Source organism: Argiope bruennichi, chromosome 10 (assembly GCF_947563725.1).
Source record: "Argiope bruennichi chromosome 10, qqArgBrue1.1, whole genome shotgun sequence".
NCBI classification, from domain to species: Eukaryota; Metazoa; Arthropoda; class Arachnida; order Araneae; family Araneidae; genus Argiope; species Argiope bruennichi.
Window position 1 is genome coordinate 2,616,138 of NC_079160.1, and position 15,897 is coordinate 2,632,034.

Here is a 15,897-nt window from a genome sequence, read left to right on the forward strand (position 1 = left end):
TGTCAAAAATGTGGTTTTCGAACTCAGGGAGATCTCAAACGAGGAGATCCGACAAAATCTCGAGTTCGAATGTTTTGATGGTTGCAATATTTTCTCCATAATTTGTGCACAAGAAATAAATAAACTAAAGCAGAGATCATCGAAAGGGGGGATATTATGAATGCACGATACGCTGCAATTCCAGAAACGAGAGAGAAATGCAAAACAATGTTAAATGAAGAGACGAATGAATACAAATTTTTGTTTGAAAACACAAGCATCTTCAGAGAAATGCAATGAATGTATTCAGAATAAATGCACTTTAAGATTTTCTGAAAACAGTGCTGGCCATGAAAGCGGAGAGACATCACTTTGATTCTTAACCCCCAAACAAACACAGAAACTAAAACTCAATTCAAATTCGATGATGAAAATATATAAAAAAAGTATGCATTAGTAAGAAATTATTCAAGTAAGAAAAGGACAAAAGCCAAGAAATTTATTGTATCTATTTGTACGTTGAATGGATGTCGTATTGGCCTGACATTTACTTCGTGTTATATTGCATCCGCCTTATTGGCAATGTAATTAGGGGAATCGTAGTAAAATTATAAGACATATATATGATAAAGATAGCGGTAAAATCACAAAAAGTTTTTTCTTAACTTTTATTCTTTTATTTTGATTTGCATTTTTTCAATGTTTATATTTTTGTGATTTTAAATATTAACTATAAATGTTTATATTATTAATGTTTATTAACTCTAAATGCAATAAAAATAAACTAAAAATTAACTAAAATGCGTTATAAATTATAAATGTTTATTAACTATAGATGCTCAACATTTGATGATATAAAATACAAAAAAGGGACTAAAAATGTGTTTGAGTTTTAAACGTAATTATGAAAGATTCTTCACCTATTTAAAGCTATTACTGACAGACGTCATTAGAATTTGTACATTCACTAAGCACCCTCGTTTAAGTAATAAATAAGTAGATGTTGTATACCCATCTCCATTCGTATGGGTCGGTTCTGCACGTATTAAAGTAAAAGAAAGAAGAATATGTAATAATATTACATAATTTAATTACAATTTTTATTCATTTCCTAATTTTTATCTTAAATTAGCCCATATTATTTTATTCTAAAATTTTCTGTCATTTCTTGATTCAAATCCCACATTTCTATTTTATTGTTTCTGACCACACTCTAAAAAATGGCCGAAACTTTGTTCTCAGGTTCCAAGACAAGGGATTAAAATTCCAAAACGCCTACAGCATAAAGGATTCTAAAGATTCCTTTTCTTAAGTCAACACATTTAAAAATCCCTAAAAGAATCTCTTATTAGAATCATCAAGGGGAAAACTCTCACTGTTCCCGATATAAAGAGATGCGCTGTCTTCTTCCCGTGTCCAAACTATGCTCTCCTGCAGAAAAATAAAATAAAGTAAATTCAAAAAGGGTTTTTTTTTTTGTCTTTTTTACGGCCACACATCTGCAAAATTATGTTATATATTTGATACAGTTTCCAAATTCATATTTCTTTGATCTCAAAATACAACTACTCATTAACAATACTTAAATAATTGCTATTCTAGGATAAACGATATTTTTAATCTAACCATTTGGTACGTACATGTAATGATTACATTTCTGAAAATGAAACTTAGTGTGTCGTGAAAGAAATGTGTAGTTTCTAAGCTGGTACCAGTAACTTAATAGATTGTTTTACTTGAAAGTTCTGAAGGATTATTGAAGGAAGCAAAATAATTTTTTTTTACATACGAACCCATTGCTTCATATCGGAAATTATTTTAAAAATATCACACAAAAAAGCTTATAAATAATTGTTTGAAACACATATATTTGTCATATTTCTTCAAAAAATACATAATATTTTTATAATACTGGAAATGTTTCGCATATTTACAGAAACCACCTTTCAAGTATAAAAAGTCAGATGAGATAAGGATTAATATATTAAAAATGATACAAATTTAAATTTTCGTACTCTGAAATGGTATTTAAACTTAAGTTTTGACACTTCATTGGAATTTTACTTTGAAAATATTTCTATTCGAACTCGCCGTGCAATAAATTTGCACAAAGTAATGCAATCCACGGAAAGCACTCACATTTTCTGCTTCGTCAACCGTATGAGGCAGTCTTTCTTCAGATGATGGATCGTGGGAAATAATCAAATAACAGAAATCGAAAAAGAATATTGGTAAATTCTTTTGTATATTTAATAGAATAAAAGATAATGTTTTTCTTCATGTACTAAAAAGTAGTTTCTTTTAAAATCAAAACGAAGACGTAAAACCGAGAGGTACGGATGGAACTCGAATAAAAATAGGAATTTTAATCACATTTATCACATATTTTAACTTTAATGAAAATCCCGGAAGTTTTTTTCCTGTGACATTCACTGCAGCTTCATTCCTTCATTTCGATGCAGTTTATCCAGGAATTGATAAACTGCGCATTCCCAGATCTTACGCAAAGATAATGTTCACTTAATTTCCTCATTGTACAATTTTCAGAAACGCTCGCGTTGCCTGTTTTATTTTCATCGGCAGATTTTTGATAAGAAGATTAATTTTCTCTTGTTTCTAAAGAAATACGCGTTTTCAAAAATCTTTCATTTTTATTTCGTACCTTTTAACGAAAAAAAAAGAGCCTGTTTTCCACATTTTAATGCAAAGAAAGATTTTAACCTGCATATGGATCATCATTCATCATTACTAACAACATGGAATCATTTCGTAAATTCTCTACGGATGTTAAAATTCGACCGGTATTGAATCGATTCATTAATAATTCTGTTCCGAAAATGTGAAAGCAGTGTACTATGCATGAGAAGAAAACATTTCAGAATTTTTCGGGAAGGCATTAAAAATTTGATTACAAAATTTCATTTTTATAAATTTGAAACAAATTATTAAAAAAAATGAGTGTAAAACGAGCACGAGACCAGCATTTCAAATATTCAGTTCCATTTTAATTGAAATCAGTTTTAAGCTAAGAATTAAAAATATTTTCTGAGGGGAAAATGTATTCATTTACATTACATTTGCATTAAAGGAAACAATAAAATTGCTAACTTACTATAGTTTTCCACCGTGGTTAATCAGCGCTGTTCCGCAAGAACCAATATTTGAAAAATGGTACTTTAAGCACATGAAGTTTAACATTAATGATGCTACTTTCATGAAGCACGTTTTAATGAATTCACGAAAATCTTTTCAACATTTCTAATTCCAGAAATCGCAATATTATTGCACAATCTCTGGAATTGCAGAAATATTATTTCTGAAATTTCTTGTTCACTTTGAACGGAGAGGAGAGCTTTCATAAGGTAAAATAATGTAGAAAAATTTTCGAGAAAGCTCTTAGTTAGAAAATCCTTCTCACAAAGCATCTATGAAAGAACCACAACTTTTTATTTTAACGCAATAGTAAATCATTTAATAGATTGCAAAACACATTAATGCAAAATTAATGTATTCATATGTATTTGTAAAGCAATCATAAGTATTTATTTTTTGTAAATTTATCTCAATGAAATCGAGTTTGTAATCAGATCAATTACCTTAGTGAATTACAACTTGTCAATCATTTATAGTCGGGAGACAAAGGGTAAGACATTTATGTCTACAGCATAAGCACTCTGATTCCTACAAATGGACGTAAAGTTCACTTACCTTTCCGACGGCATAAAAGATTGATTCAACTATAAAAAACCTAAAAAAAAACCCGCAAATGTAAGCTGTTGTTTTGATGTCATTTATTCTGTTAAGAATTTCAATTTCGAATTCGGACAATTTTTAGCCTGCCGGGCCCGAAGGATGGAAGAAGTCAGCCTTTGTATTGCTTTCTGGAACGCCGTCGATTCCTGAAAGGTCACCGGTAAGTTTCTCATAACTTTTTAAGCAACATGTAACATTTTCTGAAGAGAAAAACCTGAACTGATTTCACAGAACTACATTTTCCTCTCAATTGTAATCTTTTATTGAAAATTAATTTCTGAAACATTATTTAGACTTAATGATTAGCTGCACCGTGCATTCTATTTTCACGGATGACAATGCTTTTATATTCATTATTTTTAACTTTTTGGTCTTTTATTTAAGACGAGTCGTCATAAATACAATGGAAAATTAAATTCATTGCAAGATCCTACCACTACTATTCATTAAATGAATTGTTTAACTAATAATGCAAGTTTTTAAAATATTAAAATAATATTCAGCATAGAGATCATTTAAGTGTTGTTTGGGAATTCCAATAGTTCCGTAAACGGACGAAAAAAATGGATTAAAACTCGCTTTCATCTTTACAAACACGGAACAAATCAAAAGTACTTGAAAACTTTAAAAGCAAGATTTTGAATGATAAAAAATGATACATCAAAGATTTCTTCGTGCCAAAGTTTTAAAGACTTTCTTTCGGATAAACACTTTCTGTTCACTCTGCATTGCTTCTCAAAACTGCAATCAAACGAATCAGAACTTTAATGCTAAGTGAAGATAAAATTTGAAAAACTGTGCTCTCATCTTTATAAATTTGTAGAAGTAAAATTTCCCTCCATGCTGCTGCGAAGAAAAATGAACTCCATTAAAGGAAATTTGATGGTACACGACAAAGGAATTTCAATCGAACCCTGATTACAACATAGTATTTCAGCCATATCAAGGCAAACCGAAGCCTACAAATTTTCATCAGTAGTTTTAACTTTCTCATATTCATTTCATATTATTTCTCATGAACAAAGAATTCGATTTCTAGATTTTGATAAATCTTCGCATTTCGTACTTTCCTAGTCCGAAAAAATCGTTAATGGAATTAAATCTATTCCAGAATTTGATATCTAAAAAACGGATCAAGACAGACAAATGAAATTTTGATGTGGCCTTTATACAAAAGTCATAGATTTCTTTCTTCATTGATTCTTTGAATGAATTCATCCACAGGAAATTCGTCAGTCTAACTGCACGTGAACATGTGAAATCGATAACTCAAAACTGCTATGAGCCATACGAATGCATTGCGGTATGTGGAACTAGCTAGAATTCAAGATCTACAACACATTTCAGATGAAATCATTACTAGGTTGATTGTCCATCAATCGATCTGTGTTTGTGTATGTAACATTAGGGAGCAATGAGTTGTACAAATGAAATTCGGTTTAAAGTGACCAATAAAATTTCAGATGTGTGTCAAAATCTGTTCAGCCAGCAAGAAGTGCTCCAAAATGAACGTTTGCTTTTCTTCCAAAGGAATTCAGAATAATTTATAAGCATACGAAAAAATGGATAAGAAGAATATTTTCGCTGGTTTGTACTCAAAACTCTCGTATGAAATTTCTTCTCTGCAAAAGTTAAGCTATCTAAGAAGGCATTCAATCAAAATGATAGCGATGAATCTGCGCTTTAACATACTTGATAAAGATTATTACCATCGTTTGTTTCCCAAATAAATACCGATGAGGGCTGAGAAAGTCATGACAAGCATAGTAAAAGACAATGAAAAAAAAAACTGAATGGCTTGCCTGGGTGGAAAATTATTCTATTGCGGGGGCGCCGCTGTCAAACTCTTGTTAGCTCAAGATCTGGGAAGCTACTCAAAAAAGCAATTGATTTTGCCGTTGACCAGATACTTGGCAAAGTTCCTATTTTGAAAGGGATGGTCCAGTTTCTGCCCAAATGAAAATTTAGGCCGAGCTGCTTGATCTTCGTTACCGATGTTGCCAGTGGAACGAATCTTTATTTTCAAATCTAAAATAATCTTTAGTAAAAATGTGTTTTTATAAACTCACTTTTTTCTTTTACAAAAAATGGATAATTAAAAAAAACACATTTATAAGTAAAAGGGAAAATAATTTATTTAATTTCATTATCATAATATCTATTCTGTTACTTATCCGCCGCCCGCTGTCAGCTCCATCTGTCTGAAACTCAAAGTTCAGCCGCGAACTAGACCAGAGCCATGCTACACAGACTTTTTTGTTTGCAAATATGGAACAAACCAAGCTGAATGAAAGTGTATAAAATTAAATTTCTAGAATTAACTCGGATATATAGAATCAACAAATGATAAGCATTTCAGATTGCATGTTCTTTCTTTGCAATTTCCTTATTGTTAAAAATTCAAATAAAAGTTTCACTTTTTCTCTTGTTACGTTCAAAACTCTTGCAAAGAAAATTTTCCTTCCTTCTTCAGTATTTTTTATCATGCAAAGCGATCTTGGATTGTTTATATTGCACAGATTAGTAAATAAAATATCCGGTGGGGACGCAATCGATATGCTTCAAAATATAATTTACTTAGCTAAATGTTAAGAACTATGATTTCATTTCATTAAGAAACTATATGAAAGACCAGAAATTAGGCAGAACTATTAAATATATCAGATCAGTGTATTACAGATGTTACATGATTTAAGTTTACGAACACAATATGTAATTTTAATTTAAAAAGTCTCAAAAATAATGAACTATATTTGTTTCATTTTTATTTACTTTTATTTAACTTGACTTACCTCATAAATGTAAAAATAAAGATTTCCACTCACTTTCTTATAATACCGAAATTTTAAAACTTGTGTTTTCTTGATGAAAGAACACTGAAGACGCCATCTAGTTGTGAATTTGGGGGAAAATCGCTACGAATATTCCATAATATTTATAATATTGTATTAAAAATTAAAGGCTGAAAAAAAAAACTTATTTTTTTTAAAAAATTCTTATTTTTATTGCAATTATAAATATGTGTCATTATTTATTTATTTATTTTGTATGCGTTCTTTTCACACACTTTGATCTGCTGATTTGATTTCTTCACGCCACGATTTAGATTTGTAAAAACAATACATTTATTTATACAAATCCTATTATTTTATTGATAAATTTCGGTGTCGCAAACACATCGAATGGTTTTCTACTTTCCGGAAAATCCCTCAAATTTCCTGAACATCTGACAAAAATGTCCCTTACATTATTGCTTTCGGTTATGCCCCAACTTTTTTTTTGTGCGTGTGTGTGTAACCATTCGTAGAATTGTTTCATTAATATGTTGCTGAAATGAGAATATCTGTCTGTCTATCGGTTATCTCACTAAAACAGCATCTAATTATTTATATGAAAATCCAGAAAATAAATAGTTTGAAAAATTGAAATTTTATTAAAAAAAATTATTACTAAAAAAAAATTATAATTAACATTTTTTTTTTTTTTTTACAAATTTTACTCTTGCGGGGATTTAAAAGAATTATGAAAAATAGCTGAATACAGTTAAATAAAATATAAATAGCAAAATATATATTTAATATTAATTTATAATTATTATATTATAAATAAAATATATTTAACTTTGTTTTCTTAGCCCAATACAGAATTACATTATTTATCTAAGTCTCAAATAAAAAGTTTTGCTACTTAAATAGTACATTGAAATATACATAAAATGAAACGCATTTTTTTCCAAGGATGATATGCTTTAAGGATGAATGAATTATTTTTAAAAGATTTAATGGCAGGTCATTTTTTTTAAATGCGTAAAACAATAGTTTGTGATGTCTTATCTTATGCTTATGCGATTCAACTACCCAAAATAAATGAATTAGTTAAAAAATTTACCTGATTCTTTAATGGAAATTTCACTCACGATATTTTGGACATTAAATAAAATCAATTGAATTATACTTAAGACTGATGATAAAAAATTGCAAAAGTAAATAATTGTATTGAAGTTACGATGTTCATTCGAAATGCTATTTGATAAAGTCCACCATATTTCACAAACTAATATGTATTCGCCATATAATACAATTAATAATATGTATTTTATATATGAATATATAAAACTTATTCAAAATATTTGTATCCACTTTCAAAGGCGCAGTAGGAACATGAAAAGTGTCACTATACCTTCAATTTGCAATAAGTAAACGCTTGTTCCTCTAAACACTGATTTTTAGCTTTTGTTTTCAGGACAAATATCCCATTTTTATTCTAAGTGGAAATGAAATTTATAAATGAATATATATATGTGTATGTGTGTGACGGTAATTCTAATAAACTAATGATTATGCATAAACACTACTAAACTTATTGGTAATTATACATAATCACTAGCTTATTACATTTAACGTAACATGTATAACAAACATTACTATATAATGGGACATCTAAAACTTTTTCCTATACAGAAAATTCATCTAAAAATCACTGAAGTTGTAAAGTAATAAACATCCATATATAGTTTCTAACTGTAACACGACTAGTTATTTTATTGAAAAAAAAACACCTTTTTGAAAAATTACGCAAATTTAGATCGTAAAGAAATTGGGTGTGAAGTTAGGAATGGATCATCTAATGCGCATGCCATGGGATTTAATTTTTTTTAATGCAAGGAAAGATCCATTTTTTGCGGATGACTCATTGAATTCACGTATAAGTATTCATTTAAAAGTGTAATGAATAAAATCCCCCAAAAAAGTCTGAGAAACGTCTGATGTGTTGTAGCATGGTGAAAAAAATCCAGTGCGCGTTTGGGCCTCTCCTCTCGGATTGATTGTATTCAAAACTAAGATTGCACCATCAGTTTTGATATCATATCAAATTTCGCTACTTTGATTTATGCCCAAGTAAACATGGGAACTATCGTGGGGAAAAACCCATTGACGGATTTAGGTAAGAATTCGATTTAGATCAGCAATTCTTGTTATAAATTCACGCTCTATTTTCATCCCATCTAAACTTTGGGCTATTAAAGTTTGTATGAAAATGGACTTCTTGTATGAAGATTTAGTCCAAAATTTGATAGACACTGTAATTTTATGTTAACTGTACCAAATTATTATAAATTTTGTTTGGTACCGAATTTTAACCTTTAAAGTCTTTGGTTTTTGCAATCTTACAGGTATCAAAAACCAGGATCTGTTTTTTTTTTTATTTTTTTATTTTGTTGTTGTTATAGTTATTTTCGACAATTGCAGAACTTTATGTCTGTTTATTCCGTATACAAAAATAAAATAGGAAGAAGAATGAGATAAGAAGTTGCCAATAAACAAAGAATACCTTAACTCTCTGTTGATATTAATTAATTTTATTACGAATCTCTTCACCATTGCTGAATTCGAAATTATTTTTTATAGTCAGAATGCTTTGTCAAAAAGGAAAAAGGTATAAACGAAATAGAATATTTTATAATGCTCTAGTGGATGCCATTTTATTCTATGTAATACCGAAGATTGAATATGGAGACAGACAGCAATCAGCTGTGAAAAACAATCAGGAATTAAATTTGTTGATTGAAAACTCTTTCTTTGAAAACAGATATTTTCAAGAACAAAAGCAAAAACCTCTTTCACTTTCTAAATTTAAGAATAAAGAATTCCTTTACAAACGATTAGATTTGGTTGTTCAATGTTTTACTCTGAAACCTATATAACAATTTCTGACAATAGATTTCATAACTTTGATATTTGTACTGATAATATTTATAAAATTTTTTCGCATAAATTAGAACATCTAATTTCAGTATCGGAAAAAAAAAGAATGCATTGTAATTGTTAGAATATTCGCATTCGAAATTCTGGTGAATATTCAAATTCTAGAACTTCTCTGAATTCGAAAGAATTTTTAAAATCACGACTTTCTATTACGTCTGTGACTTTTAAGAGGATATCTAGACAAAATAAAATTCGATATGATATCTTTAGATCAAAAGTTTAAATTTTTGTCAAATTTTGGAAGTTTTTATGTCAACATTCCTGTAAACCTAGAAAGGCGAAAAGCTTTATAACGTTTTTTTTTTTTTTTAATTCTTTACTTGTTATTCATGGATACGTGTCACTAAAAGCGATTAAGAAGGAAAAATATTAAATATCAATTTTGTGCTGAAGATCGATTAAATTAAACTGGATCGATTAAATGATTTAGAAACAGGACGGATGCTTGCCGTTTCCCAAGGAGAGGAGGCTGCATATTCTCTGCACAAATGAGAAGTAATCTTTTGCGCCCACATTGATGAAAAGAAAAGAAACAAAGAAAAAAAAAGAAACAAACTATTTAATGAAACAAAATTGCAAACGATAATGACAAAAAAGGTTTCTCAAAATAATAGCATGATTTTAAGCTCTTAAATTTGTTTGTATTCTAATTATCCTATTCTACGAATTTGTATTTTCTTTAATTTAGTAAACAGAACGTATTCATTTTTTTTTTTTTTTTGCAAATATTTTCACTTCTCATGTCGGGACGATCACTCCAGAAGAAACGAGGTGTATGGAATGTTTTACGAAATTTCAAGGGATTTTTTTTCTTTTTTTTGCATAAGGCTTAGTACCCTTTCTTACTAGGAAAAAAGCCTCGCCTACCGCTAAAATGCGGAACAGGACTTGACCCTTAATGACTTCCCTCACTCCAGTGACCCGGCCGCGAAGTCTTTGCTGGCAATTCCTCTTGGGCACGCTGCCAATTCGTATGCCTTAAGCACATCCAATTGCTTAGTCGACCCAATTCATTTTTGTTACATATACACGGCTCCCTTAATGTGTTTGGATGGCAATAATTTGACGCCAAGGATGAATTAACGAGAATACCTTTTTTTTTTTTGCATTAGCAGTAACTAAGAAATGCATTTGTCGCCAATAAAAATGATACTCTTCAAGAAGCGGCATCCTGCACTGTCTTTTTTTTTTTTTTTTTTTTTTTTAAGTAACACAAATTGTATTTACTAAAAAGAATAAAGAATCACTTTTGTTTCGAGGCTGACAGAATAGAATAAGCGAAATTTTTCAGAACATATACTAAAGGAATATTTTGAAGAAGTTCAGAAATTAGGAAAAATGTAAGAGTAGTTTTGTCAAGTTGGCCCATTCATCTGACAAATATGTTTCTCTGTTGATTATGTCTCTAAATATCATGATATTAAGAGCTTTTTGACTAATGAGATTTTTTAATTAATTATTTCTTAAATGTAAATCCTTTAACTGCGACGTTTCCAATTAGATTATTTGTTTTCTTTGGGAACGGGTTATCGCTCTGATTCAATCGAGCCACCAAAAAAATTAAGATTTCAGGTTTATTAGGATTCTGTATCATTTTTGTTTCCTTATATGCGAAATAAACACTAGAAAAAGAATTGTAATAGTCAAAAAATTTGACCTCTAGATTTTAACAAATCTTCATGTTTTAGACCACCTTGAGGTTGTAAAGATACATTTTTGAACTGGTGTCTGTCTGTCGATATCAACTCAGAACCGCAACGAGCTTCAGATTTAATATTTATAGTTTCCCCACCCATTTGAGACATAAAACGCACCATATCGTGTTATTACACGGAAAATTCGAGGGCAGAATATTTTTGATAGTTAAATTGCTAATATAGCGTTTAAATGACTTAATTTTTGATATTAAATTTAACAATGCAATAATTTATTTCAGTGAAGAGACAAAATTAAGGGAGTACAGTTAAAAGTCAAAAACTTTTTACTGAAAACTTTGAGAAAGAATCAAATATTCACAAACAACTGATCGAGATATGAAATTCCGCATTTCATCCACTTTTAGCTACATCAACGACAGCCTCAAGATAGCGGCAACTGAAAAATGACGAATATGCCTTGAAACAGTCATCGAAATAATCTATAAGGGTCTGGAATAGTGTTATTCAGAGTTGCATAACTCGGTCCATTTTAGGTGTAGAAGTGTGAAAACATTAAAAATGTTATTATATCAGACTTATTTTGCTAAATACAGATCATAAAACCGACAAACTGCAAAAAAAGAAAAAAAGATTTGAGAATACCTAAAGCAATACATTATTGATATAAACATCATTAAAAATAATTCTTTATTTCATTGAGATCATTTTGCAAGTTGGAAATATACATTTATCTCTTGCAGTTTATAAATATGCTACTAAGCAAATATCCTATATATAAAGAAATAAATTAGAAACTCCAGAGAAAAGTCGAATCTTGCGGGATGACTGCTTGAGATATTCTAAAATATCGCCCAGTTTCGATTTTTCCTTGTAAAGCAGATGGGTCCTGTCATCCTTTTTTCACCAATAGGTAACCAATATCTTTAATGTCATCGTATCCTTTAGAATGTTATTCTACAAATAGAAAAAATATAAATAATTTTATATGACTTGTAATAAACGCCACCTGTAAACAATCATAAATATGGATTCTATTTACAGATGTATTCTGATACAAATGAGTGCACAAAACGGCGATCAATAAAAATTATTGCAAAACCATTTTGTTTCAGCTTAATAAGTTATTGAACTTTTCATCAAAAACTCGAAATTCAAAACAAGAGTTGTAAAAAGTGAGGAGGTAATATAAATAATTTAAATGAATTGGAATTTACAATAGACAGGACGGTCACAAAGCATTTCCTTGATTGAAATAATATTGTAAAAATTATTATAATTTGTCACATGATTGTTTCGATATAATGAAAAGACGTTTACAAAGTTTTTAACAAAACCGCTTACTTCAATAAATATGAATCTGAGCACTCTTGGTAACTCAAAGAATTCCAAGACAGTATTCATCAAATGTTATCCAATATTTTGGTTATCATATTAGACACAACATCTGTCTAATATGATAACCAAATATGATAACAATGAGAGTATTGAAAACTTCAAATGGCTTTGCAAACATTCTGCTCTACCTGTAATCCCAAAATTAACACTGAATAGTTAAATTTATGGAACCAAAGAACACATTGAACTTTTTTCCTTCATTGACGCAATTTTGATAAAAATCGAATGTAAAATTACCATTTTGTATTAATTACGTAATCTGATGAACTAAAAAAAATTAAAAACACAATTATTCCACATTAAAAAATTTACAATATTATTCAATGGTTCTTTTGCAATAACATTTTGTAATCAGTGGGAGATTTTTATGACCACCCTATATTTAAATTTTTAACGAATGACAATATTTTTTCTTCTCAAGTATTCAAACTATTTACGATTTGCAACACCTCAAAACTTTATGAAAAAAAATTATAAAAAATTATATATTTTGATTCTTTTAAAGATATATTATTAAAATATTTTCTTTTCATTATTTTAGCTTTTAATATAGATCATTATTAGAATTATTGCAGAATCTTGTGCAGTTTTATATGAAATTCACTACCAGGTGGAGCCATGAGTATGGAATGGAATGGAATTAATCGAATCAATCAATTGATTGAGAATTGAAACAATTAAATACGTTTGTTGTAATAGGGAACATGTAATTGTGCTGAACAATCGACAGCAAAATTATGCCATTATGAATGTGAAACATTCATAAAAAGCAACGAAAACTTCCGGCTTGCATGATTCTTAAAGATGATTCTTAACACGTGAATAATATGTCGTATTTTGTGTAACAATAATAATAGAAACTGCGTGTGCCTAAAATTTCTTCTCATACCATTGTTTAATGTGAAAATTTTGGCTTATTTCGTTCATTTAGTCATCCGAAATGCTTGCGGCTGCTCAATTTAGGATTATGTCAATTGAAATTAGATTGGATTTAAGATTACTGCATGATAATTGTTGCTTTTTTGTTTCTTAAATCAGTATGAATAAAAGTGAATGAATTCACAAATATTGTTATTTGAATGTCTGTATTTTAATTGTTCAAATAGAATTTTTGTAAAACAAACCTTTTTCTTTTGTTATTATGATAAAAATTTAAATAAATTCTTTTTAACTTCAAATTTGTAATTCAACTTTTATTGTAATGCGAAATAATAATAATAATAACTTGACAATGTTGTATTTGTATAGTGAAAACATTTTCAAATAAAAGTACTTAATCATATCATCCACACAATTAATAGCTGAATAAAAATAGTTGATTTAAAAAGTGAATGATAGCATTTGACTCTAGGTGATGACAAAGAATCTTTATAAAATCCAGTTTTTGAATGAGTTATTTCATACGATAATATTATCATTATACTATCTTTTAATAATGTTATGAGCAGAATTTCGATTTATTTTTAAAATAATGTTCCATTGTTTCCAAAAGATGTCATTATAAAAGACCTGATTTTTGGGACTGTCAAAACAGGGAAAGCAATATCAAAAGGAGAGAAAAACGAATGCTTCTGATATTATTTCAAATTCCGATGTTTATTTATTTTAAAATCAATCAGTTAGTAATTCAATTGCTTCCAAAATACTTAACGGAAATATTAAAGATTCAAAATGCAGCATTTTTTAAAATGATTTTATATCATCATTTTTTTCTGACGAATTATCTTTCTTATATTTAATATTCAAATGCTTAAAAAAAGGTAATACTCCAAAGATCATTTACAGAAGTAATATTTTGTAAGAAAATGAATGAATGAATACAGCCACGAAACATTTTATCTTTATTATATTGAAAGAAAAATATTTTCAACTTTGTTTGACATCATCAAAAAAAAAAAAAAAAATCATGAACGCAACTTTCTAACACTGACAGAAACATTCGGCATTCTTCCCTCTTCATTCGAATCGACACAATGGATGATGATTGCGAACAAATGAATTGCATGAAACGGCGTTTTTCAGTGAGCTTTTGTAAACGGACGTGTTTACGGAATCAGTAGGAAGCTACAAGCACTCTCACTTTTTTAGTACATACATATGATCACTAATTTATTAAATTTCACATGTATTAGTTAAAGAAATAAACAAGTTAATGTACTTTTTCATTTTGAGCTTTCAGTTTTCTGAGTGAACAACGACATAAATGACTCTTAGACGAGAGATCTGAGAAGAATTCTTCTCGAAGAACCTAATTCACCTCAGAATTGTTTTCCAGCTACTCAGCATGAGCAATAACATGGCACATTAGTTTCTTAAACACAGTTTGTGTGGGTAAAAAGGTGTTGCCAGTTTCATAGATATTAGAATAAGGGGTTTCAAGTCCTTATCACAGTGAGAAAATTTCGGAATGCTAAAATTTTAAAATAACCAATGAAGAAAAGATAAATAAAACGTTATTCACAAAATTATATAAACTTTTTTTTGCTAAATAAATGCGAAAATTACATTTTGCCAGGTGTATACATATGTTTTAATTTCATACATTTATGAGTTTTTTCCTCAACCTCTGTTACTCTTTATATAAATGAGAATAAGAATCTCTAAGAAGAGAATAAGAAATCTTTCTTTTTATAAATGAGAATAAGAATGCAGATAATATTATCAAGCAACTTCGAAATTTTAATTTTAATGGATTAAAAATAATGCCCGCTTCATCACAATTTCTTTATTAAAACTCACTTCATTGATCTATTATTTTTACATAATAACAAGTTTTTCAACATTAATGAAAAAAATCAAATAAAAATTAAGTACGCAGAAATAAACAACTGCATCCTAAGTAAGGAAAGAGCGCTTTTTGCATTTGAAATTAACAAAACTCCTTCGTCTCAATGCAGAAGTTTAAGAGAGGTTTGCCACTTCAGATGCCATCCTTTTCATTTGACTGCGGTTCAGAATGACAGAGTCAAAACAAACTTCCAAATTACCAAATTCTAGATTATCAAAACAATTTGCGTAATGCTTCAACATGGGAGTCAATATAACTAAATTTTGTCTCAAATAGCTGAAATATTGTCATCACATAAATGACTGATTTTCTTGTCTTTGTTCCATCTAGTGCCTCCGAGATGGGTTATCGAGCCTTCGGACGTGTTTGTTGTCAAGGGGAGAAGTATCACAGTGGACTGTCAGACGGAAGGCTTTCCCCAGCCACGTGTCAGATGGACGAAAGCCGAGGGTCAGTCTTGTTTATTTATTAATCATAAGTCTCATTTCAGCCATAAAAATAAATGGTATCCATTCATGTGAATTTCAAATATATATATATATATAAATCCTAATTAATT

General features: G+C 29.2%; 1 protein-coding gene across 3 annotated transcripts in view; it reads left to right on the plus strand.

Moving 5' to 3' along the window:
• Positions 1–15,897, plus strand: part of LOC129988111 (cell adhesion molecule DSCAML1-like) — a 578,154-nt gene that overhangs the window by 412,744 nt on the left and 149,513 nt on the right. For all 3 annotated transcript variants that reach the window (XM_056096237.1, XM_056096239.1, XM_056096238.1), the window contains exon 10: positions 15,669–15,788. In XM_056096237.1, coding sequence (XP_055952212.1) covers positions 15,669–15,788 — 120 coding nt within the window. The remainder of the gene's footprint in view (positions 1–15,668; positions 15,789–15,897) is intronic.